The 23,538-nt window shown below is 38.9% G+C and overlaps 1 protein-coding gene across 2 annotated transcripts in view; it reads right to left on the bottom strand.

Annotated features, from left to right (window-relative positions):
• Positions 1-23,538, bottom strand: part of FBN1 (fibrillin 1) — a 147,172-nt gene that overhangs the window by 41,403 nt on the left and 82,231 nt on the right. For both annotated transcript variants that reach the window (XM_027644223.1, XM_027644224.1), the window contains exons 17-31: positions 21,687-21,740; positions 20,647-20,772; positions 17,701-17,826; positions 16,940-17,059; positions 15,845-15,982; positions 14,809-14,859; positions 12,253-12,378; positions 11,222-11,446; positions 9,867-9,992; positions 9,646-9,774; positions 9,034-9,159; positions 8,776-8,901; positions 7,930-8,052; positions 4,363-4,488; positions 3,460-3,585 (exon numbers count right to left, since the gene is read on the bottom strand). In XM_027644223.1, coding sequence (XP_027500024.1) covers positions 3,460-3,585; positions 4,363-4,488; positions 7,930-8,052; positions 8,776-8,901; positions 9,034-9,159; positions 9,646-9,774; positions 9,867-9,992; positions 11,222-11,446; positions 12,253-12,378; positions 14,809-14,859; positions 15,845-15,982; positions 16,940-17,059; positions 17,701-17,826; positions 20,647-20,772; positions 21,687-21,740 — 1,848 coding nt within the window. The remainder of the gene's footprint in view (positions 1-3,459; positions 3,586-4,362; positions 4,489-7,929; positions 8,053-8,775; positions 8,902-9,033; positions 9,160-9,645; positions 9,775-9,866; positions 9,993-11,221; positions 11,447-12,252; positions 12,379-14,808; positions 14,860-15,844; positions 15,983-16,939; positions 17,060-17,700; positions 17,827-20,646; positions 20,773-21,686; positions 21,741-23,538) is intronic.

The following is a 23,538-nucleotide window of genomic DNA, read 5'->3' as shown; positions in this document are numbered from 1 at the left end:
ATCTTTCTACACGTAAAATTGTTTTCTCTTTTGGAACCACTCTTGGATTTTATTCAGCATACTGTACAATAAGCACCTCTTGGAGTTTCACATGGAGAGGTTCAGCCCTTGCCTGCTATCCATCCTTACATCAGCAGCATGCTGGGGCACAGCGTGTTGTTGCTGGACAGACGCCTACTCCCAATGTGCTCCTTCTGTAATACCCCCCCTTGGCGGGCAGATCTCAGCATTGTTATCTTCTGGTATTTGGCCTGACACAGCCAGCTCCCAGATTCATGCAGATGTGTGCTTCATTGAGATCACAGCTCTTTTGTGCCATCAAGACTGAAACACAGCGTATTATTAATGGCCAGAAGCCACTAATAATGGAGAGGAGAGCACACGGAGTCGCAAAATACTATGGATCTATTTCTGAGGGCCAAGGACAGGTTCACCTTTTCCTTTCACTGAATCAGATGTCTGACCTCCTTAGAATCAAGTTATTGCCAGCCACACAGGTATGCAGTGTGCACTCACTGCTCCTGTATCCACTAATGTCATCATTACTGGATCACAGCAGGTCATGTTCAAGACCAAACTCTTCAAGCTCACACCCCACACCAAGCTGAACACTTTCCACCAGTCTTTCTCCAAAGGGCACCAGCATGGCCCTTGCAGAGTCAGAGCCTAATCTCAGCCTTCCAACTCCCTGAGCCAGCTGTGGAGAAATCCAGCTGACTGGTAAAGTACATTTTTGATCTGATGACCATGTCGGGCAACTTCTGCCGCCAAGTTCACATCCTTCAGCTTGGCTCTGTGAAGAGACAAACTGTGCCCTAAGTTTGTGCCAGCCCCACTCCACCAGGGGCAAACAGGGGGGCTGTGCACACAGTCATAACTGCAAGGATGGATGGGAGAGAGTCAGAGAAGGATTTGTTTCCCTGTGAAAATATCAGAGCAACTAAATCTAAGGCTCTACATCAACAGTGAAATATTGCAAATTTACAGGCAGCACTCCAGAGTGGTGATGAATCACAAAATACAAACTCAAGTGCCAAACCAGGATTTAATTTCTGCACAAATACACATATACTTTATTGACAGAAAAAGTGCAGACAAGATATTTGCCATAAAGCTGGGCGATCTGGAACCAGAAGAGGAGAAAGCATAGCAACCTTCTCTCTAGTGGCTGTGCTCTATTGCCTGCCTAGAAAACTGTAACATGAACTGCTCTGAGTCAGTATTATCACAGTCTGCCCTGTGAATGGAAATTAAACCATTCGTAGCACTTGATCTTGGAAACCTGCATCTACAGTGTATAATTTTGCATAATAGTTTAAAAACTGTATTTTTGTTACTACGTTCTGTCCACATTCTTATTGAGAACCATGGAGAGGGGAGAACTAACATCTGTGTGGGATGGGAATGTAAGTCAGTGGGTGGATTCTGAATACTGTTAAATGATTGGGGGGGAAAAAAAACAAGTTTATTTGTTAAAATGGAAACAGTCAGTAATGACAAGAGAGCTGAAATATTTAGACAAAACTGTAATGGAACCCAAAGGACGTTATTTAGTTGTTCTCATGAAACAGAGAATCTCCCATTCAAAGTGCTGTACACGTTTTTGTAATTTTTTTTTTCCATGGATATTCCTAAAAACTGGGAATGCTTTTGATCTGTCTAAGACAAGAACTGAATCCTGGGGTCAACGTGCTGTTGGCAAGGTCCCTGCAGAAGAAGTATTGAAGGACACTCCCATGGTCTGCAGTACTTGAGCCTGGGAACTTCAACTCTGCTCGAATACTGCGCAAACATGAAGTGGGGAATTCAATGGTCTCCAGCAGCAGATCAGACATTTTAAAAAACAGAATGTGAGAACCTGCATGCTGTAGTTGCAATGGGACCAGTTTCTTCATTATGAAACCAAACTAGAAACTTCCCACTCTGTTTCCTGTTTTCTTATTTAAATACAAAAGATTTTGGTGATTTGAGTATGGTCCCATCTCAGTTGTATCAGCATAATTGAGACTTCAACTTTTTATCTTAGAACACTGGGCTCTTTCAATTTACTGAACCCCTCTATAGTATCTCTATGTTGTAATTAAAGTGTTCTACTGTTTTTCCTAGTTAGTGACATCCTCTCTGAAACATCAGCATGTAGACAAAAGCAGCAGGGAAAGATAATGATATGCAAGGAGGTGGGAAGAGCCCACATGACAGACAGTGTCCATCCAGAGGTCTGGGCTTGGCTGGGACCAGGAGGGAAGGATTTCCTGACCTCTCTGTTAACAAAAACAACCACTGCTTGGGACATTTGCCACTACCTTGCATCACATCATGCCAAAATGGTGGCTGTTTCCAGGCACTTCCCCAGAAGCCATACCTCAGATTCCTCCCCTGCCTCTATGACCTTTCTCTGTCTTTTGCCTACTACTGGTTGCTCATTCCTCCCTGAGTGCTCCTTGCTGGGAGCGGTATCTGCGCCATGTGTAACAGATCAGCGCGAGGGCTTTCAGGTCTAGAGTCCTGAAGATCTTCATATAATTTAGCACAGAAACAAAGAACATTGAAATGTTGGTCTACAGGGTACAATTAGGGATTTCTTGGATTTAGGTCAGTTCATATGTAAGTCAAAGGCAGCTGTTACAAATGCACAACTATTTGTCCACGGTCCAATATGCAAAGTACAACTCCAGCTCTCAGATTTTTCTATGAGAGCTGTAAAAAAACAGCTTCATGTATTTGGGGCACTTAAAGAAGCATATTATTAACTCTGTACAATAAGGGCAGACTAAGAATAAAAGTGTGTCTCAAAGACACTGCCAGAAATATGTTTACCCTAAGTTTACATTAAAAATTATATTAAACATATGTTTGCATTCATATTTGGGCAGAGTCTGAGACTCTCAACACCTTGGCTTGAGACACCAGCATTATTAGTATCATGCCCTTAGAGCCTGTATATTTGAATCTCATTTCTGTTTGCTGGCAATACACAGAATAAAGCAGATTCTGATTTTGCTGATAGAATGTAGCTCTGTAACTGTATCATTGCCACTTTGCAAAAATCGAAAATATATTTTAGCATTTATTTCAAGGCATCTGTGTTTGCCAATTAACACTTTGGACACATACCTGTTATTTACTTGCATAGTGTACAATTAACTAATCCAAACACACTGAGGTCCTCAGGAGTTTGTCAAGGTACAGATAATGGCATTTGCTGTTCTCTTAGATGAACAACAACACAGTGATACGCCCAATTATCTTCCCAATGGACATTTTGTCACTCATCTCAGCAGAAGCAGCATCAGGCTGTACCACTGAAGATTAGCAGAACACAAGCTCAGCAAATTTGGATGAGAGGTACAAAAAGAGCACAAGTAAGTGAAAAGAAGCACAGTGAGAGAAGGTTCCAAACACCAGAAAAGCAGACTCACAAGTTTAAATAAAAATTAAAAATTAAATTTTAAAACATACCTGTGCAGCCAGTTGTGCCTTTCTTGCCTGAATATCCCATATCACAATGACAGATAAATGAGCCTTTTGTATTCTCACAGGTTCCACTCAGACAGATGTTTGGATGCAGATCACATTCGTTAACATCTAAGAAACCCCGTGAATTAAGATTTATTAATAAAATTCTTAGAAAGTATTTGGCAGAATCTCTTGAGTTATGAGTTTTGATAAAAAAAGTGGGTCTATACATGCAAAGAAAAAACTGCTCAGGTTAGTTATTCCTTACCTAGCGTACCTTTTGAGATCTGGGGTAACAATGCTAAATTACCATATCTATATTAACATACCTTTAATTCCAACTCTTCTTAAAAATAGACACTAAGATTCAGTACATTATTTAAAGAATGCTATGACTATTGATAATTTTTAGGTACATGTGTGTGTGTGTGTATATACATTTATACATGCACACATACATTGTCTAGTTTTGTCAGACGTTTCTCCCCAAATACGCTCAAGATTTTTAATTCAAATGTGTGTGGTTTTGGAGACATACTGTTTCATGACTTTATTCTTCCAAGGTACAAGACTTGCACACAGTTTTGTCTTAGAGACAAGTTTAAAACAGCACTGGTGGTTTTCTTGCTAGGCATCATTCACCAGCACTTCCTTTCTGCAAGCACTTTTTTATCTGAGCTGCATAAAAACCTCACACAGCATCATGTCTGCATCCCAATCTGCAGGGATTACATCTGCATTTGTGCAAGAGTCAGGTGTTCAGGTCCAAAGGTCAGGTGGCCAAAATTAGGAGATAAGAGCAATACTCTTTAAATATCATTGTCTATTTAGATGATGATTTAGAGTGCCTTAATTAATATTTTGTCCACATTTGATGCAAATTGGAATATATTTACTTTCACTTACCTATGCAAGTCTTCATGTCTTCAGATGCCATGAACCCATCATAGCAAAGACACCTGTACTCTCCTGGGATGTTTGTACACTGGCCTCCATCACAGATGTTAGGATTGTCTTCACACTCATCAATATCTACATGGGAAAATCAGATTAAAATATGTTACCTTTACAGAAAGCAATTAACCATCATTATGGCAAAGTAAGCATTTTAACACTCTGATGCATACGATGAAGATTGAATCCTCACAATAACTGAGTGGTACATTGCAAAACTGTTTCTGTGAGTAAGCTCTTCATCTTCAGCTAAAGTCAGTGGCAAAACATTCCCCTCTGACTCCAGTGGCAACAGGAACCAGCTTTTCTTTCAGAGAAAAGAACCCCAACAGAACCTTTGTCACACCGCATTGGCCACATGTAACTGGGGATTCTTGGATATAATCCATCATTGAAGTCAATGGAAGCTCTGAAGTCAAATTCAGTGACAAAAAATATCAAACTTTACAGAGCTTTAAAAAGCTATCATACATGCAAAATATCCCTACAGGTCTCAAGGGTGGTGACAAACTGGAAACACAGAGTTGAACTCATGATGGGAATAATTACAGTACACACATTATTACAATGAGATTTTTATGGTCTTTTTTAGCATCTCATCTGACTGGTCAGGCCTCTAGGATGTAAGCTGTTTTCTCAGTTCATGAAATTGGCCATCACTGCTTGGGGTCAAGCGGCAGAAGCAGATACTTTATTATATTAATGCAGCCATGCTAAGTTCTGGAATCTTTCAGAGCCCCTGGGGTTATGTTAGTGTTCCTTGTAAAAATCTCTAGAATCTCCCTGTGTCAGCACCAACATAGACTAGAAAGAGCAAAAATCAGAAACTCTGCCTAGGGACACCATGGGAAAAAAATCAGCACAAAAAGGACAAGATTCAGGAATCCTCTCCAAGAGAAAGGGTGTAACTCATTATCAGAGCAGTCTATTGTGGATTGCAGTAATTATGCAGCTGCAGAAAATGAACTCACTTTAATTTAAAATATTATGTTCATTATTCTGCTGTATTTCTAGCAGTCAGTGCTTGTGTGGATACACTACTTCTGCAAGGAAGAAGGCTGACCAGTCCCTGTTTATCTTAACAAGCAAATAATACTGGCATGGACATTAGCCTGAAAATGTTAATTTGGAATGGAATTTGAATTAACATGCAAAATTAAGCTCTAGAAATGGGCATAATGATGACAGAAATAAAGAACTTTATTTACTAACCTGTCACTGTACTGATTTCACAGTTGGGGGAAAATCAGCTGACAAAGAACCTGTTGTTTCTCCTAATTGAGCTGATTATTTATGCATAACCTCACCAATTCAAACCTGACCTACTACTGAACTGCACAGCATTCTTACCAGCTCAATTATCAAGAAACATATTCTGTGATGGCTTCCAGCTTCGTGTGATGTTAAAGATAAAAGACATGTTCACACAGAGAGAAAACTGAAAATGTAAAATAGGTGTTTCACATACGCAGATCACAGTGCTGCTATATCTTGCACCAAGCACAAACATCTAACATAGTAAAACCAGATGAGAAGAAAATGTCACAAATATTTTTATTCTTATTTTTCACTCAGTGGGGTGCCTTTGGGCAGAGGCAAAATTTCAGCATGCAGATTTGAATATTCACCAGATGTTTACATATGTAAAAAACATCTTTTCAAGAGAAGGCAGCAGCATTTTAGATACTAAAAGGGAAGTGAAGACGATCCCTCACATCACTGGATGTTTTCTTACATTTGTCTTGACATTCAAAGGTGTCTGGTATTTCTGCTATTCAAACTTTTTTATGTGTGGCTATTGCACTCAAGTCTTTATTAGAGGAGACTACGAAAATTAATAGCTAATAGCTATTACTGGCTGGCCTCTGAATGAAATTCTATTTTTCAGAGTCAAGGCTGGATATAAATATGTAAAAACTCACAGCTAAGATAAGATCTTACTACAAACTTCTATGGACATGTTTACATTACAGTTTTTAGTTCAATATGAAGGAAGGTGCTCTAAATTATCTGCTCTGGTTTTGAATTCAGAGATGTGTTAAAGCACAGAACTGCTTCTAGCCAGCAGACTTGAGACTCCTAAGACTGTCCAAGTGTATACTTGGGTCATTTAGTCCCCAGTCAAGCCAAGAAGATGAAAAGAGAAAAGTGGTTCAGAGACCTCAGCTCCCCCCTCCTCCCTTCTGTCTCATGTCACTCTAATCCTGTCACTTGGGTTCAGATTTTGGCTGAGGCAGAATTTTGATCAACTAGTTTTATTTTTGCACTGAAAAAGTGCCCCAAACACCAAAGCTTGCCTTTTCTAGAAACTTGAGCTAAAGCAAACTACTTCTAATCTAAATATTTTAAGTTTTGAAATAATTAATTTCAGGCTCAATCAAATCTTCCCTTTTCCTAGTTGAATTCTGATGCTTGCTGAAGGTTGGCTACTTGACATCTTTCTGACAGTGCAAGCTACAATGTGTGGGGAAACTACATTTTACTCTGCTTAAAGGTTCTTTTATCTTCTGGAATAGTAGTGAGTGACCTCAGGGTAATTGAGACCCTGGTGTGAGGCCTATAAATATTTACAAATTCTAAATGTGAGCTCTATTAATTCAGTATAGAAAACTCTCTATTTGTTCAACTATAAAGGCAATTCTATTCCAAGGGATTAACCCTGTTGTAATTCTCATGCTCTTCAAGAACTCTTGGATGGAATTGGCAAACAGTTGGCAAATATTCCCATGCCTCAGCGGGCCAGTGCTGTGAAGCAAGAAATAAAAGAAAAGTAGGGTAGATTCATCTTTCCAGTAACCTATGTGGAAATCACCAAGTACAATTCACTTCCTGGGATTATGACTCCCAGGCTCCCAAAGGAGAAAGCCCGGCCATAAGAGAGCTCTGAAAATTTTCTCACCAGCCCTGTTAAGAGTGCAAAAGAGTTGTTCCCTAAAAAAGATTCATACTATTCACATTTCTGTTTCTCTGAAAGTCAGTCAGTTCTGAAGTAATGCAGGATACTTGCATTTGACTAAACAAAGAATTAAAAATGGGAATTTTCTTGTTTGCTTAAGGGCAGATACCACACAACCACAGAACAGGGCAATCAGCTTCTTTTCTAGCTTTTCTGACTGTTCTCTTTCCAGTATAACCATACAATACACATACACAGCATTTCAGTTTCTATTCATGATGATTTTTTTCATGGTCTTCGACTATTTTGGATTTCGATCTAAAATAATACTTTAAGGGAGAAAATTTATCTCCTACTGAAAAAATTACAGCTTTTTGTTATGAAATTCAAAATCAACTTTCTGAAGTGATGAAGAATTAATTCCCTTCAAAGCAATTCAGTCTGCAGTTGTCCAACTCTGATACTTTCGAGATGTTTACTTTAGAAAAAGAACTTCACTTTCCATGTATTTTCTTTCTTTAATAATGTATTTGTTACAATGCCTTTAATCTTAAAAAGAAGGTCTATTTTTAAACTATTGAAAAAAACCCTCCCAGCAGAAAAGTTCCCAAAATCTCCCTTACCAGTGCATGTCCTGTGGTCTGGCATGAGGGCAAAGCCTTGTTTACAGCTACATTCATAGCTGCCCTCCGAGTTAGTACAGAAGTTCTCACAGCCACCATTCATTATACTGCACTCATCGATATCTGAAAAGGAGAAAATTACAGTTAAAACCCACAATACCTTTTACTTTAAGAACATACTTTGAGTCAGCTTTCCAGAACAGCATCAGTCCAGAATCTACACTTGGTATTTGCACACTACTTGAACATTCAAGTGTTTGCAAATATGGGCACTGGGATGGATGTGATGCAAACTAGGGATGATATCTGACTGCACATACAAATCATTCTCTTTCTACATTTAGAAATACCACTGCTGGGTTATCATAGTATCATTAGAGCAATAAAGCCTTTGTAAGGATCAAGGTAAAAAACTACTAGGCAGAATTAAAGCCAACGGATTTTTCACGTATTTCCATGGCACGGAAGAGTGTACACATGTAACTGAACCACGTGATTCTACTTCGTGGTCTGTCAGGAATGATGATTTGTAATAATAATTTTTTAATAAAGCATAGAAGTAATCTAACAAGTTATTCCCTCTTAATGATCAAAGTCTGAAGTCTGAGGCCATTAAAAATAGTATGCAATTTTATGCATCATGATTGATTTACTAGAGAAAATAATCTCCTACACAGCTAACTGTAGCACTGCCACAACAATGGATGTGCACATTTTGAGGGTTTTGCATACTATTCTGACAGATTGTAATAGAAGTTTTGAATAACAGTTCTAAAGGTCTTTATGCAACTACTAAAGTGAAACAATTCTGCGTGTTTTATCTTCCCATGTAGATTTTGTCCTTACCAATACAGTATAACTTGTCAGGTGTGGACTGATACCCAGGGTTGCAAGCACACTGGTACTTTCCAATCAGGTTGACACAACGGCCATTTCGACACAGGTTGGTGCTCAGGTCACACTCATTAATGTCTGTTGCAAAAGAAAAAGAAGAACACCTTTCAGGGCTGAAGGAAAATGGGACTAAAGCAAACACTGTAAATGCACAGCACAAGAGTGGTATAAAATGCTGCACACAATATCGATTTTGCCTGCACATCTCACCTACACATGCAGAGATATTTGGTGATATCTGGTGGCCTGGAGGACAATCGCACCGAAAACTTCCCTCTGTGTTGATGCAGGTGCCGCCTCGGCAGAGAAGGGGGTTGCGCTGGCACTCGTCGATGTCTGTGGGGAGAAGGGGAGGTGCATCACTGCAGGGGCAGCACTGCCACAGCATCAGCCCATCCCTCACCACAGCCTGGGACCCATCACAGCATCATCTGCCTTGATCGACTCTGAAGCCTTTCCTATAGTCAGTCACCCCTTGCCCCACAGCACAGTTGAAAAAAATAAAATAAAATGAATTCAAAAAGGCTTCTTTTAAATTTTAATCTACTCTAACTTCAAAGATTAGAGTGGTATCCCACTTAACAAAATGGACCGTGGGAATACATTTAGCATCCTAAAATCCTGTCTCTTGCTTATATACGCTTCGGTAACTTGCCAAAGCAGCAAATTCGCATTTAAAGTTAGCTTTAATAAGACTCACAAAATAAGAGAGACTTAAATCCAGGCATAATCAAACCTTAAAAAAAAACCCCCAAAATAAACCATGCATAGATACCAGTACATAGCATACTATTGCACATTTAAGGTCTATAAGAAACATACCCATGCAGTTTTTCATCATCATAAATCCACTTTCATAGCCTTCAAAACATTCACACTCAAAGTCTCCAGGAGTATTGACACAGATGCCTTGGCCACAAAGATCAGGAGAGATGCGGCACTCATCGATATCTGTAACACAAAACACATTCACGGGATTTTCAAAGGAGTTCAGTTTTTCCTTCTCAATTCAAAGTTATGAGAGAGATACCCATGCACTTTACCTGTGCAGTTCCTCTCTTCAGAATCCAGGGCAAATCCACTGTCACATCTACACTTAAAACTGCCAATGGTATTTCTGCATTTTCCATGGGTACAAAGGCTGGGGAACATTTTACATTCATTGATGTCTGAAAATGAAATAGTATGGACATATGATGTTATCACTTCATAAAAAAACAGTGTACAAAAGAGCAATGCTGCCATCAGAGCTCATCCTTTCTCATGACAGTGACCCCTCCTTTTGGGAAAATTAGACCACACTACATAAACTGATACCAACTTCCCCCCAACCAACAGTGTAGACACTCCATACTGGAATTGCCAAGAACACTTGCTGCCATAAAATGGCATTAGTCTCCTCTTTGTCTGCAGGATCTGATCTGCATCTAAGTGAGATTTCAGTGAACAGAGGATTAAGGCAAACGAGGTTTCCAAAGAACTACTCTGTCTTATGATTTCTGAGAAAAAAAATGTGACTTCCATGAGTCACGGAAAACATAATGAGCCTAAATAAAAGCACATGTCACTTTTCTTTATGGATAAATAATGGTTCAGTAACTGTTTATAAAACCAAGGCTGAAACTAACAACAGCAATTGTCATTCATATATATTTTTCCCTCTTTTCAGACTTCATAATGTTTAGTTTTTGGGTAACTGGCTTTCTTTATAAACATGTTCACATCCGTTTGTGGTTCTGACATTGTCCAGTTTAACCCCTGTGGTAATCCCGGAAAGACACTTTCAGCACAGGATACAAGGGTGTCACTATGTGATTCCCATGTAATGCTGGAAGTTTACCAACAAGAGTCATAACTTGTTGTCAAGACTTGGTTTACAGTAAATCAAATTCTCCTGATTTGAGTTGGAATTCTCAAATAGCTGGTAACTATTTCCTCTACTTCTCCAAGTTGCTTCACAAGAAATTCCCAAAATTATTCACCATTCCTTGCTTGCTTCACAGTAGAATGAAAGTTATTGCACCCTTCATAGGTAAGGATTGCTTTCAATACATCCAAAGTTGACTGCCCAGTTTGTTGCAGTTCTTGTACTATGAGGTGCCAGGAAGTAAAGTCAGGCACAAATTAACCTCTCTAGTAGAGACACAAATTCTGTGTTTTGAGGCTGCAGTATTATATTCTGCATTAAATTACTGGTATTAAATGGTATTAAATTCTCTTGTGGCTTATTCTGGCCTTAATTTCCATGAAATCTAATCGTATTTTCAAATGTGCCTTAAGGTGAATGAAGTACCTGACTATCACCGAAATTTTCGAACTCAGAGGAGTTGTCTGAGGGAACAGTAAAAGGGAAAGCCAGCAGGGTTTGCTGGCAATTAACTGCAAACAGACCACGTACCTTTGGAGAAAGGTTTCCCACTTATCTCTATCTTCGTGGAGAACCCAGGGCCCCTTGGACAAAGAGCTTCGAACTCGGGAGATCCCTTCAGAGGACACTCCTCACACTCGTAGCCCCAGGCTGCCCCCACGGAGCAGCAGCAGGCATCCATCCGGTGCCGGCCTGGAATCTGGGCACTGCACTGCTCGTCCTCGTGCTGCAGGTAGCAGCTCTCCAAGCGAATGTCTGTTGGGCAATTGAACAACATGTTGAGAAAGAAAGAGAAAATTTAGTTCACTGCAGAGGAATTTTTTTCCAGAATCCCTTCACAGGACAGTTTGCTCCACGTTTTTGTGGACGCAGAGGAGTGTACCAAGCTCGCTGCAGAATTCCTGGCAGCAAAATATTAATGCTAAAATTCAGAAATTAAGAGTTGAAGTATGTTTAGAGCACCAATCTGAAAGATGGTGCTTAATACTTGAAGTAAACTAGAAAAGGATTTTAAACATTCCAGTTTACTGTACTTATCTAAGGCCTTTTAATTACTACAAGCTATGCCTTGTTCAGAGAGAAATCTTGGGCATTACTGTCATAAATGGATAAGTGTGCTTTGGGTGGACAGCACACAAAACTTGGATATTCTGGTGCATCTTCCATTAAGGTGTACAGTGTGATGAGGAACATCACATTCCTCCTCACACACCCAAGTCCCAGCCCACAATGGTGTGTCCCTCACTCTTCCAGTCTTGGTTTCAGGGGGGCCGCAGATGAAGAGTGCTAAGAGCACAGATAATCTGTAGGGGTTTGTCAGATGAACAATCTGAAACTAAATCAATGCTCTTCACCAGCTAGCAGATAGTGATGGGCTTTAGCTATTACCCTTGGTATCTGTTCCTATCCCAGCTGAACTAAGTTCATGTCCCTGATTAATTCCATTTGAAAAATGGGGAAAGATAATTTTCTTTACTTGTAAGAAAACACGCAGTGCAATCATCACTCACCACACAGATTTGCTCTTCCCTAGCAGACCTGTACATGGAATTAATACCTACCAAGACAAGTCCGTCCAGAAGCATCTAAAGTCATTCCACTGGGGCACTGGCAAACAAACGATCCCAAGGTATTGACACACTGCCCATTTGTACAAACTCCAGGAAACACCTCGCATTCATTTACATCTATTTCCAAAAAGAAAAAGTAAGTGTAATCACTAGCATGCTAAACATGAACAGATTAGAAAAAATATTGACATTCTAATGTTTTTTAGGATAAAATACAAAACCAAAGCAGTTTACACGGTCTGACAAAATTCAAAAATTTACGATTTCCTACGCAAGTCAGCCAGAACCAATTAATTACAGAAAACTGCTGACAATCAGAAATAATGCATGTTGCTATTTGCCATTTCTACACATACTGAAATCAAATTCAAAAGTAACAGAAAAGGAGGGGTGTTTAAAAATTATGTGAATTATATTCATACTCACTGTGGGCCAGATTTTTGAAGCAAATGGGCAAAGAAAGACAAAGGTAAGCACATAATACATTATGTATTATTTCAATTAGACTAAATTATGCTGTATTTTTAAAGATTTTTAAAAGTTTTCTGTATTTTTATATATTTTTCGTTTTTCTGTCTTATCAGGCGCACCTCTGCATGTCTGGAAACTACAACACCATTTGAAATCTGGCCCTATGACCTTGTCAGCAATTAGCAACTTTATATATTAAAATAACCTCTTTATGACTGCACAGAGAGTTTAACTTCATTAAGACTACATTTCTATATTTAAGAGGCAAATTTAGCACTTTTGAGTAAGGATAATTTGATTAAATGCGTTAGCTTGGCCTGAGCATAAATAGATGTTTACTAATCTAAGTGTGGGGTCATCCCATCTATGTCCTTTGTGAAAAGCATAGGCTTCACAACTGCCTTAGGAAAAAGCCTCCAACATTAAAAATGGCCCAAGACGAAGCATGACAATTTTTAAGACGGGAGAGGACAAGAACAAGAAATAAGAAAAGAATGACTGACAATCTGTACATGAACACTGATGTACAGAGTAATCAAGAAGTGGGTAGGTTGGGCTGGCCAAGCCCCCAGACAAAACTCCTGGTGCAAACAGACTCTGTAGCTCTCAAAACACATGGAGCAGGATGGAAGACAAATATGGACAGGGGGAAATCATTGCCTTTTGCCTTGGATAGATATTATAAATTGACTGGAAGGTACAAAGTAAAGCCAGTGGATTACTAGAAACCACTGCAACACTGTTCATGGCCTGTGAGCAATATTGCAGCTGACAACTCCAGGGCTCACCCGTAAATGAGAGGAATGCTGCCAATTTAGTTTGCTTATTTCCTTGCACAAGGTCTATTACTCATTTTACACAGGCTGTATATGGGAGAACTGAGTATCACCTTTTGGGAACTAAACTTACTCCCTTGTCCTGCCTCTCACTTGCCAGTAAATTTCCTAGAGACCTTTCCCTGTCTTGAAAAACGCTTACATTGGTTGAAAACCAAATAAGGCTTCAGTAATGTTACAAGCAAGGGAAACTACTCTGAAAAACCTGGGGCTATCCAGGTCCCATTGAAATTAGAAAGACTAAAGCATGTAATAGATGTAATCCAAAGTGCTGGTAAAGGAAATGCTGAAAACAGTTATGTCTACATCTTGAAAACTTTCCATCCCAGCAGTGTTGAAAATGTTCTAAGACTTTCCTTGTGAAGAGAGATAGGTGGGGCCACTTTTTTTTTCTTTTCTTTCACTTACACACTCCAGAAAGTGTTGCTGAGGTCAGATAAGTTATGTACAGTGGGTCTGCAGCACAGACGTGCCAAGATATTCAGTCATCATTTGGAAAGCAAAGACTATGTGTGAGGGTGTTCCTCTGCTTTTTTATTTTTTTGTTAAGGAAAAAAACAATGTTTCTTTATGGAAGCTACATATGGGAGTAATTTTTAAAAAATATTTTAACTGCAGTGTCATGTCAGATGTTGTCAGTCAGGATGACCCACAGCAGTTTGAGACTCTCTGTGCTTCTGCATATTATGTAAATATGCAGTACTTTTCCAGGGGTTCAAATCAATTCGAAAGAAAATGAAATAGGGTGGGACCTTCAATTCTCACAGAACAGTATAGAGTCATCTCACACCAAGCAAAGAGCTGCACATACAAAAAATCTTTAACTTTTTCTTTAACCAAAAAAACTTCAATGTGAAATATAGCCTTTAAACATTCTTTTTCTAAAGCACAGTGATGGCTTCTCATGTCACCATATTATTAATGCCATGTTTTATAGTATATATAAGATGCATACTTTGCCCAAACAGGTTACTCAGCTAGCAGGATTTGAAGAGAGAGAACTATTTCCTTATACTAGTAGACATTTGCAAGTGTGTACTTTGAGATAAACTGTGAGTATGTAGGAATGTTAAACAAACTGAAACCAAATTCATCCCTGACATAACTCTAATGAAGTCAATTGAACCACACGAGGTAAGAATTTGGCATAGTGTTCCTCTATGCTAAATTAACCACTTAAATCAAAACACTGGCATTTTTTCATTCAAGCTCTGATTTATGTTAGGGCAACAATAAATACCTTCACACAATGTTCCTCTTATTCTCGAATATCCCTTTTGACATATTGGGTCTGTAAAACAAACAAAAGAGAACTTTCAGAACATTACAGTCCAAAACTGGCCATTAACTTATTGTGCAAAACTGACCATGTGAAACATTATCTAGTTTATTGCTATGAGAAGTCTGAGTGCTTAGACAGTATCCCAGTATTTTCTGAAATAATAAAGAGATAAGATGGGGCAACTACATAAACTATACAGAGTGTCAGCCATTATCATCTTTTGCTTCCCATGTGTCTCAGCTGACTAACCCAAAAGTGGTTATGATTCCTGCTTCATTCAAACCAATTAATTCATTTCACTTGATCACAGCACATTACAGCCTTATTTTTCATGGATGAATGAGGATGAATTCTGTTAAGATATACAGAATGAATTTAACCAAAGTTTTGAGCAAACTAGCAGCTTTCAGGATACAGAAATAACAACCCACACACATTTCTGCATTCATCAGCTCATCCCTGGGTTCCCAGCCCATCCCACTGTTCTGTCAAATTATCAAATAAATATGAAGCTACCTCAACCCATTTCTTGATCAACTGTATGATTCTGTAGGTCATCAGTTAATCTACAGAGTATAACAAGGGTTACTCCCTCTCCTCCCTCCCTTACCACACCAAAGATCCATTTGTTGTGAATATTTTCTTGGGAACTCTGGGGAAAATGCATCTATTGCTACACCATCAGGAATTCTAGATCACTAATTACGACAAACCATGCTAAAGTAATGCTGCAAGTTACAGACTGTAGGTGTGGTCTCTTCCCTTCAGTGTTTAAACTTGTAAAATATTTACTATAAAACGCAGAGTTAGAACCTCCTATAGCTACACGCTACCTCTCAAATATTAAAACTTCTCTTTTTCAGATTGAATAAGGTGCTTGATAACAGAACAAGTAAAGTTATTTGTCTAGGCTGTGCCCCTTCTATGATAATAACCTGGACCAGCCTCAGAAGAAGAAAAGTCCTAAGTTCGTGAGGAAAATGAAGAGCGTTACCTCGTTCACATGGTGTACATGGGCTTCCCCAAGCAGCACCTAGTGAGGAACAGCACTGGGACTTCAGAGTTGCTCCATTGATATTTATTTCACACCTTCCATTCACTATGTTCTGCCAACAGGTACCCTTAACAGTTTCTGTTTAGAAAAAAACAATGTATTGTCACGCAGACTTTTTAGCATTATCCATTACTATATTTACAAACACATGTGAATTCAACCATGAAAAAGAATCATCCTTTCATTATAATTTACCACATCAGATCTAAATGTATTTTAAAATCACTTAATTTATCCTTCTCTATGCTGGACTATAGCCTGAAATCATCTCAGCACAGAGCTCTTGCAAATCCTAGTTTATGCTTTTTGTCCTTAACAGGGAATATGTCAATACCATTCAAGATTTGACTCATTGTATTTATTATGACTCAGATTAGAGGCACAGGCAGAAGAACAGAGAAGATATGAAACCTTGGTAGATCTTCCATTAATCTATTAGGTCCTCCAGTCTGGATATCTGATCTTCCCATACAGGGAGTGCCAGAAGATAGCTAAGGATCAGACAGCTGTAGTTCCACAGTTTTCCTCACTGACTAGACAAGAGTTATATATTACTGCCCCCTCCAGAACAGGCAAGGGAAGAAATTACAAGTCCACCAAGTATCTGAGTCACAGCATTGTCTGTGGATGCTCCTGAACTGGTCTGGACTGCACATAACTTGTTATGCTCCATCTCAAATATAAAACTGGTCTTTCCAGAGAGCAGACCCTAATGAGAACATGTTCACCCCTCTTACAGGAGAAACTAAGTAGGTGAGCATAGACCTGAAGAAGCAGTCTTAGCATTTCTGTGTTAGTTACAAAAAATGTTCACCTCTTTCAAATTTGAGAAGGAAGTACACCACACTCCCAAGTGCACTCCATGTACCCATAGTAATGGTGAAAACAAACCCTTTCTTAACATTGTCTCTGTAGTGTTTTCCACTAAATTTATCTGAATTTTATTTTAAAGTATATTCTAACTTGGTGTACCATGGTCACATGTCACTGGACATTTTTAACCAGCAAACATAAAATTTTCAGAAGAATAAATACCTATGCAGATGGTTCTGGTTGGATCCAAAGTACTTTCAGGAGAACATTCACAAGCAAAAGAGCCTGGTGTGTTTTTGCACACTCCATTAACACAGGGGTTGGATTCACACTCATCAATATCTAAAAGAGAAATAAACTGCCATTAGTGCCAGAAATAATTAACAAAAAATACATAAGGCTCTTTGCAGTTTAGGGAAAAAGGGAAGAAGCTTTCCTCATAACCAGTCTTCCTGATACTCCACTTTTCTATTATGGAACTCTTCACAATAGACTAACAATGCATGTGTCCTAAAGACACATTAACACGTTAGAACATTAAAACATTGAACTTGGAAGAAGCATCTAATTTTTTAGTGATATTCAGCTTTGTGGTGATGGACTGTGCTGTTACAATGATCTGACACACATCCTGTCTGTGAGTTCAAATGAGGAGCTGTTTGGCTTTCTTCTTCACACAACAGATTTGTAAAGCTTGATTCTTCTCAAATTTTTCTCACCCTTGGCACAGCGTGGGCTCACGGGTAGTAGCAAATAAGGAGTAAACTAGCACAGACACAGTACAGGCAATTCCATGAAGTTATCTAATGGTTTCATTTTGGCATTGTCACTCCTCATTCTCCTACTTCCCCACAGAATTTATTTATAGTGGGGTTTTTCAGTTTTACACATTATATCCTCATCAAGGTTCAAAGTGTTTCTGGCACAAGCTGAGAAGAATCCAAATGAATAAAACCAGGATGAAATGGAGTGTTACCAATTACCTTCACATGTCTTTAGATCAGGAGTGTATACAAATCCTTTTGGACAGGTGCAGGTGAAACTTCCTGGGGTGTTTCTGCATTGCCCATTGTCACAAAGCAGCATGTTCAGTGCACATTCATCAATGTCTACAATGAAAACAAAGAACTTTTTAAGAAATTCCTAAAACAGAAGTCAGAACAGAATTTCCCTCCCGACAGCCACATTTCAGAGGAGACAAACAGGGCAGGGGGGTGGGGTGTGTGTGGAATATGAATACTAAATGATTCTTTTAGTAGACAACAGGTTTGGACAAGAGTCTGTATTTTCTTTCCTCACATATTCATAATACGTGACAGTCACAGTTCAAAATAAAGCTGGGGATCACACTTTCTTCCTATATTGTGGACTAACATTGGGAGTCTCTGAGTCCCTGCACAGCAGCCCCCGCAGTCATGAAAGAAATAAGGAGAGGACTGGTTTGGAAAAGTTTGCTGATCGTACTGGTTTTTAAAACACCATTTTTTCCAAACTGGCTTTGAACTGTCTTAGATGTTATGGTTAAAAAGGCTAATGTAAGTATACACTTGCTTCAGAGGTGAAAAATTTAAATAGAAATGCTAGTGCTACATTTCAAGTACCCTTAGGAAATCTTTGGAAGAACTGTGGTCATCAGAGAGAAGTTGCAAGAAGGTGGCAATGAGCCATGAATGGCAGGTGAAAACCAAGAGAGACCCCAAGAGCAGACAGGAACAATTGGCTAAGTCAGAGAGGCCTCAGAAAGTGTTGAGAGAAGTTGGGAAGCCTCAGAGGGTCAGCGCAGCAGCTGGGAACAGCAAAAGTGCTAGGAAAAGAAGGGAGACTTGCAGAGTAAAACAGACCATGTGGGAAGCTTCACAGGAGTTCAGAAAAATTGAGAGAGGGCCAGGTGGAACATTATGGAAGAATGGGAAACAGCTGTGATAGAGCATGGATGTAGGCTACAACAGGGTGGGCTGGAGAGCATCTGAAAAACTCACAGATGGATGGGGAAAAGAGAAGGGATGCCATCAGCTACAGGCAGACACTGAAATGGGACATGGATAATTAAAGCCAAAGAAGCAAATGGGAAAATGGGATGAATTACGGTGTGATTTTTATCTAAGATAGATCAAACTTTTTTTTTTTTTTTTTCAAAGATAGTGGATAGTTTAGACTGGATAACCCAGATGACTTAAGCTATTTAGGTTTAAGTAGAGAATACAGAACCCAAATAAAATTATTATGTCAGCTGGAGATAACAGGAAGGAATTTAAGAATTTTAAGGTGGTTCCAGAGCTGGAGAGATTACAGTAGGATATATTAAAAAAGAGAGTAATCACGATGAACAGAGGATGTTAGAAATGCCTTTCAGGGATCAGTCTTGGGACTGGTCCTATAAAATACTCATTGTAATGCAGAAATAAAAAATGAATGGAATCAGAAACTGCGGACAACACTAAGCTGGAAGTTATTACCAATACAGAGAATCAGGCAATGCTAAATTAATCCTGACAAGATGAATGAGAAAAATAAGATAAAATATAATCACCAACGTTCAAAACTTTGCAATTAGGGACCAGTAACAATAACATGCTAGAAACCAGAACTCATCAGTTGAAGGCTACTGAGAAAACTCGGGATGTAACTCCCAATTAGAGGTTGACTTTGATCCCAGAGTATAACATGTATTTGAGAGAAGACTAATGCACTCTAGCATCAGTTCAGGCAGGATATTCCTAGGGGCTATGGAGAATTTCTGGCACAACTATACAAGTGACTGGTCAGACTTCATCAGAACACTGTACACTGGTCAGATCAGTTGTGTTCAAGAGAAGACTGCAGCCTCCACTTTTATGAAAAGACTGGAAGTGTGGATTTGGATAGCTTAGCCAACAGAGTTTGAGAAAAGGATACGATGATCCTTTGTAAATACTTTAGGGAGAAGTGCTGACACGGTGCTAAGTCAAAGAATAATATTAGTACAACATCAGCTGGTAATAAAATGGTCACAAATAAATTCTAACAGGAAATCATAAAAAATTTCTAATCAGTCATGCAAAGGACGTCTGGAACAACGCAGGACTGGGAGAAAGGAATCTAAAGGATTGTAACTTATGGGCTTTTGATGGGACCATGTAATGGAACAAGAGGATTGCCAGAATTTAAATTTCTAATTGGAGTCTGCAGGCATCTGATGGTGGTTTTTTACATCCCAAATAGTGTGAGAACAGAATGGAGTGTTGCATATTTGAATTCGTTTTATCCCATGCCACAGTGCTTCCACTGGTCACTTCTAAGGAGTGCAAAAAACTTATTTCAACTTTTCTGATAAAAAAATTTGGCTTTAGATATTTTTCACTTGTACAACATAGGAAACCAACCCTAGCCAGAGACACCACACCATCAGATCCTGCTGGTGCTTCCAATGACAATAAGCTTTCCTGTGTCTGGCCAGTACATTTAACACAGTTAAACCAATAGCCCTGTCTGAAAGTTGAAAGGAATGTTCCCCAAAGTCAGAGTTAGGATAAACCATGTAAGCCTTCTGTGGCATATTGGATGCTTATCTTCCTGTGATCAGTAGGAGTTTTACTTTAATCTCCTGCTCTTGGAGGCAACCTAGCACACTGGGGATCCTAGATCTTCCCTATGGTGCACTACAACTGCAGGATCTGGCTTCTTTTGATTTTGAGAAACATTGGCACAACATGAGTGCATGTCCAGTGGACTTAACTGAACAGGGTAGGGTATTTATTGCCTGGTTGCCAGTGATTTGAGTCAATGACAGAAACAGTCCCTTACAGCCCTACAGTGGATGATTTTTATGAGCATTGCAAAGCACTGAAATTAGAACAGGATTTCAGCACATATATCCATTGGGGAAAAAAAAGTGAAAGAGGATAAAAACAAGCATCAAACTTCAAAGTGAAAAATGGGATATTGCATACCTATGCAGTTCTTCCCAGTTGAATCTACTTCATATCCAGGGTCACAAAAACATTTGTACGTTCCATGCAGATTCTCACACCTTCCATTTGGACAGAGATCAGGATCCAATAAGCACTCATTAATATCTAAATAAAGGGAAAAAATAATGAACATCTGAGCCAGTTGTTGAGGGGTTATGGGGGTTAATTCTCCAAACTAGAAAAAGACATTTTCAATATCACTAACATTGGCTGCTCCATATTTTATGATCGTGTAGTTCTGAATAGGAAATTCCAATTAAATGTTCACACTCAAGAGAAAGAAGCATCTCTTTCACTCTGATTTAAAACCATTTCTAGCCCACAGTCATTTAAGAGACTTCCAACTGTAGATAAGAACTGGGATATTAAACTGGGGATCAGAGATTAGATTTAGAGAGGCCCATGTACTAATACCTCCCCATTTCTTGATTCATAGCATTTCTGGATGACATCACTTTCCAAAGCACTAATATCCCTCTTTTCTGAGTGTTTTTCCCTGTCTACTGCCGGCAAATCTACAATCAACATTGGCTGACTTAAGACTTCGCAGTTTCACAATTCTATGACTACAAAACTTTTATTGTAATCACTTCCTCTTTCTCTGTATTTAGCCAAATTCTATGAGTCTGGCCTATTTTGAAAGACAAAAAATGAAGAAGCTCAATGTTCAACATGGCTTTGTTCTTCAGGATGATTTCACTTGAAATATGCAAATATTATTTACATACTTGATTTCAAAGTCATGTAGGCAATAACATTTCTCACAAATTTGTCATTCTTTTATAGCAGCAATCACATACATTCCATGATGTAAACTAGAGAAGACACACTGGTGAAATGGCATGCTCCATTCACTTCACCCTAAATCATTCTAATGTCTTGTAAACAGCTATCTGACTAAGCCTTTCTCCCATTCTCTCCTGTCATCACCCCCACCAGCAGGGCTAACAAATTAAGGATATCAAAGTAACTCTTTTAGATAGAACTGCTATAGTCTGAATTACATTAGGTGATCTTACCATTTCCTCCCGCAGTCATGCCAGTTCCACTGCTGCACAGAGCCTGATATTCAGCTGGAAAAAATATTAAAATACTTACTGGAATATTATTTCTTAGCTCATTGCTTTCAACATCCCCATTTACAATATGACAATTAATTATTCGAATGAAATAACATGCTTTTCAACTCTTCGGAAAACATTAACAACCTCACAGTGTTCTGAACCTGTGAAACATTTTAGCAGATTCAGAGTCTGCATCTCCTTATGAAGATGGATGAGTAAAAACTTCACATGATGAACCGTGGCATTTAGGAAGAGACATAAACTTCATGCTGGCCCTCCCACACAAATGAACCATAACATATTCACAGCAAGATTCTCCAGAACTCGTATGTCCAAGTCCTTACTCAAGGTGCATATTCAAAGTGACCAGGAAACAAATTTTTTCCTATAAATCTAGACCATATTTAACTCCATTTACCAGGAGTCTCTTCAGGAGAGATTCATAACAGATCATCTATCTCCTATCTCTTATCCTTAAAAAAAAGTAATATGTATCAAAGCATCTCAAATGTCTCAACTACTACTGGGCTCAAGTTCTTCTTTTGAGTTCAGAGCAATTAACAGAATGAACTGACAGCCAGCTCAGCATTAATTGTTGCCACACAGGTCGACATCTTCCAATATATTTTCACTTTCATAACAGCCCAAATACCTACACTGCTAAAATTAATAAATATTAGAAATATTTATGGAATTAGCTGTCTTCTCTTTGAGGGAAATCACATGCAACACATCTCCCAATATTAACATAACCAGCAGATTAATGTATACCCTTGCCTAAATCAATAATCACTGTCACTGTATGGGAAAGCAGACCTGCTCTGAACATGCATCAGCAAAACTTTCAGTCTAAAATGGCAGAAACTTTTGCAAAGAGCTTCTGAGGAGCACAGAGGGCAAAATGGCTTCCCTTCAGGAATTTTTTTCAGTCACTCTGATAAAATGGTTCTCTCTAAGAAATGTTCTCCTTCCCTCCCCCACTCAAAGCCCAGAGAAATGCTACACTTCACCCTACATGAGATGGCATTTTTTTAATAATTAAAGAGGTGAGGAAAAAAAGCACAGGAAAAATATCTTCCACTTATGTAAATGTTCTGCAAACATAAGTAAAATACAAAACAGAAGTCAATGATAGATAGTCCAACATTTGTAAAAGATTTCAACTCTACTGTACAATAGGGCCCACTGACATCATCAGAGGCTGCTGGAAAGGGTCCTTCCTATTTTTCTAATATTTCCTTGGTGTTTTGCTATTCTAAACAACACATCAAGTTATAAAATGGTCGTCAGCAAGTTCCTGCTGAGGAGCTCACATCAGCTCAACCAGCCTAATTTGTTCCAACTGGTTTTGTCTCCCTAATGCTTTCCATACAGCTATCAGTTAAAAAAAAAGATTTAAAAGATAAATCTAAAATTACTTTTGCCTACAAAGCAGATACCTTGTTAGTATGACACGCTTTTGAACTACATATCAAATGGCTTATTTTGTTTACATGCAACAACAAATTTGCTGAGTGAAAAGAAACACTTAACAAATTTGGGCTTTCAAACTAGCTCCCTGCAGTCAGTCACCTCCACGAAACCAGGGTCACTGTTTACTGGCTTCATGGTAAGGACTGTGTCAGCAGAGTCTTATTGGAAGAAGTGCTTTCCTAAGAGCAGATCCCGCCCTTCAGAATGATTAGGATTGCTTCCTTGCCAGAGAGAAGTTATGTTCCAGCCAACTTCACTTGGTGAGGATTTCAGTGACAGCCTCAAGTATTCACAACCAACTTAACTGGACATTTGTTTGTGAGTCAACTGTCCA

Source organism: Corapipo altera, unplaced genomic scaffold, assembly GCF_003945725.1.
Source record: "Corapipo altera isolate COAL_440 unplaced genomic scaffold, ASM394572v1 50, whole genome shotgun sequence".
NCBI lineage: Eukaryota > Metazoa > Chordata > Aves > Passeriformes > Pipridae > Corapipo > Corapipo altera.
The sequence above is the reverse complement of the archived record's forward strand: the minus strand, read 5'-3'. Positions and strand labels throughout refer to the sequence as shown.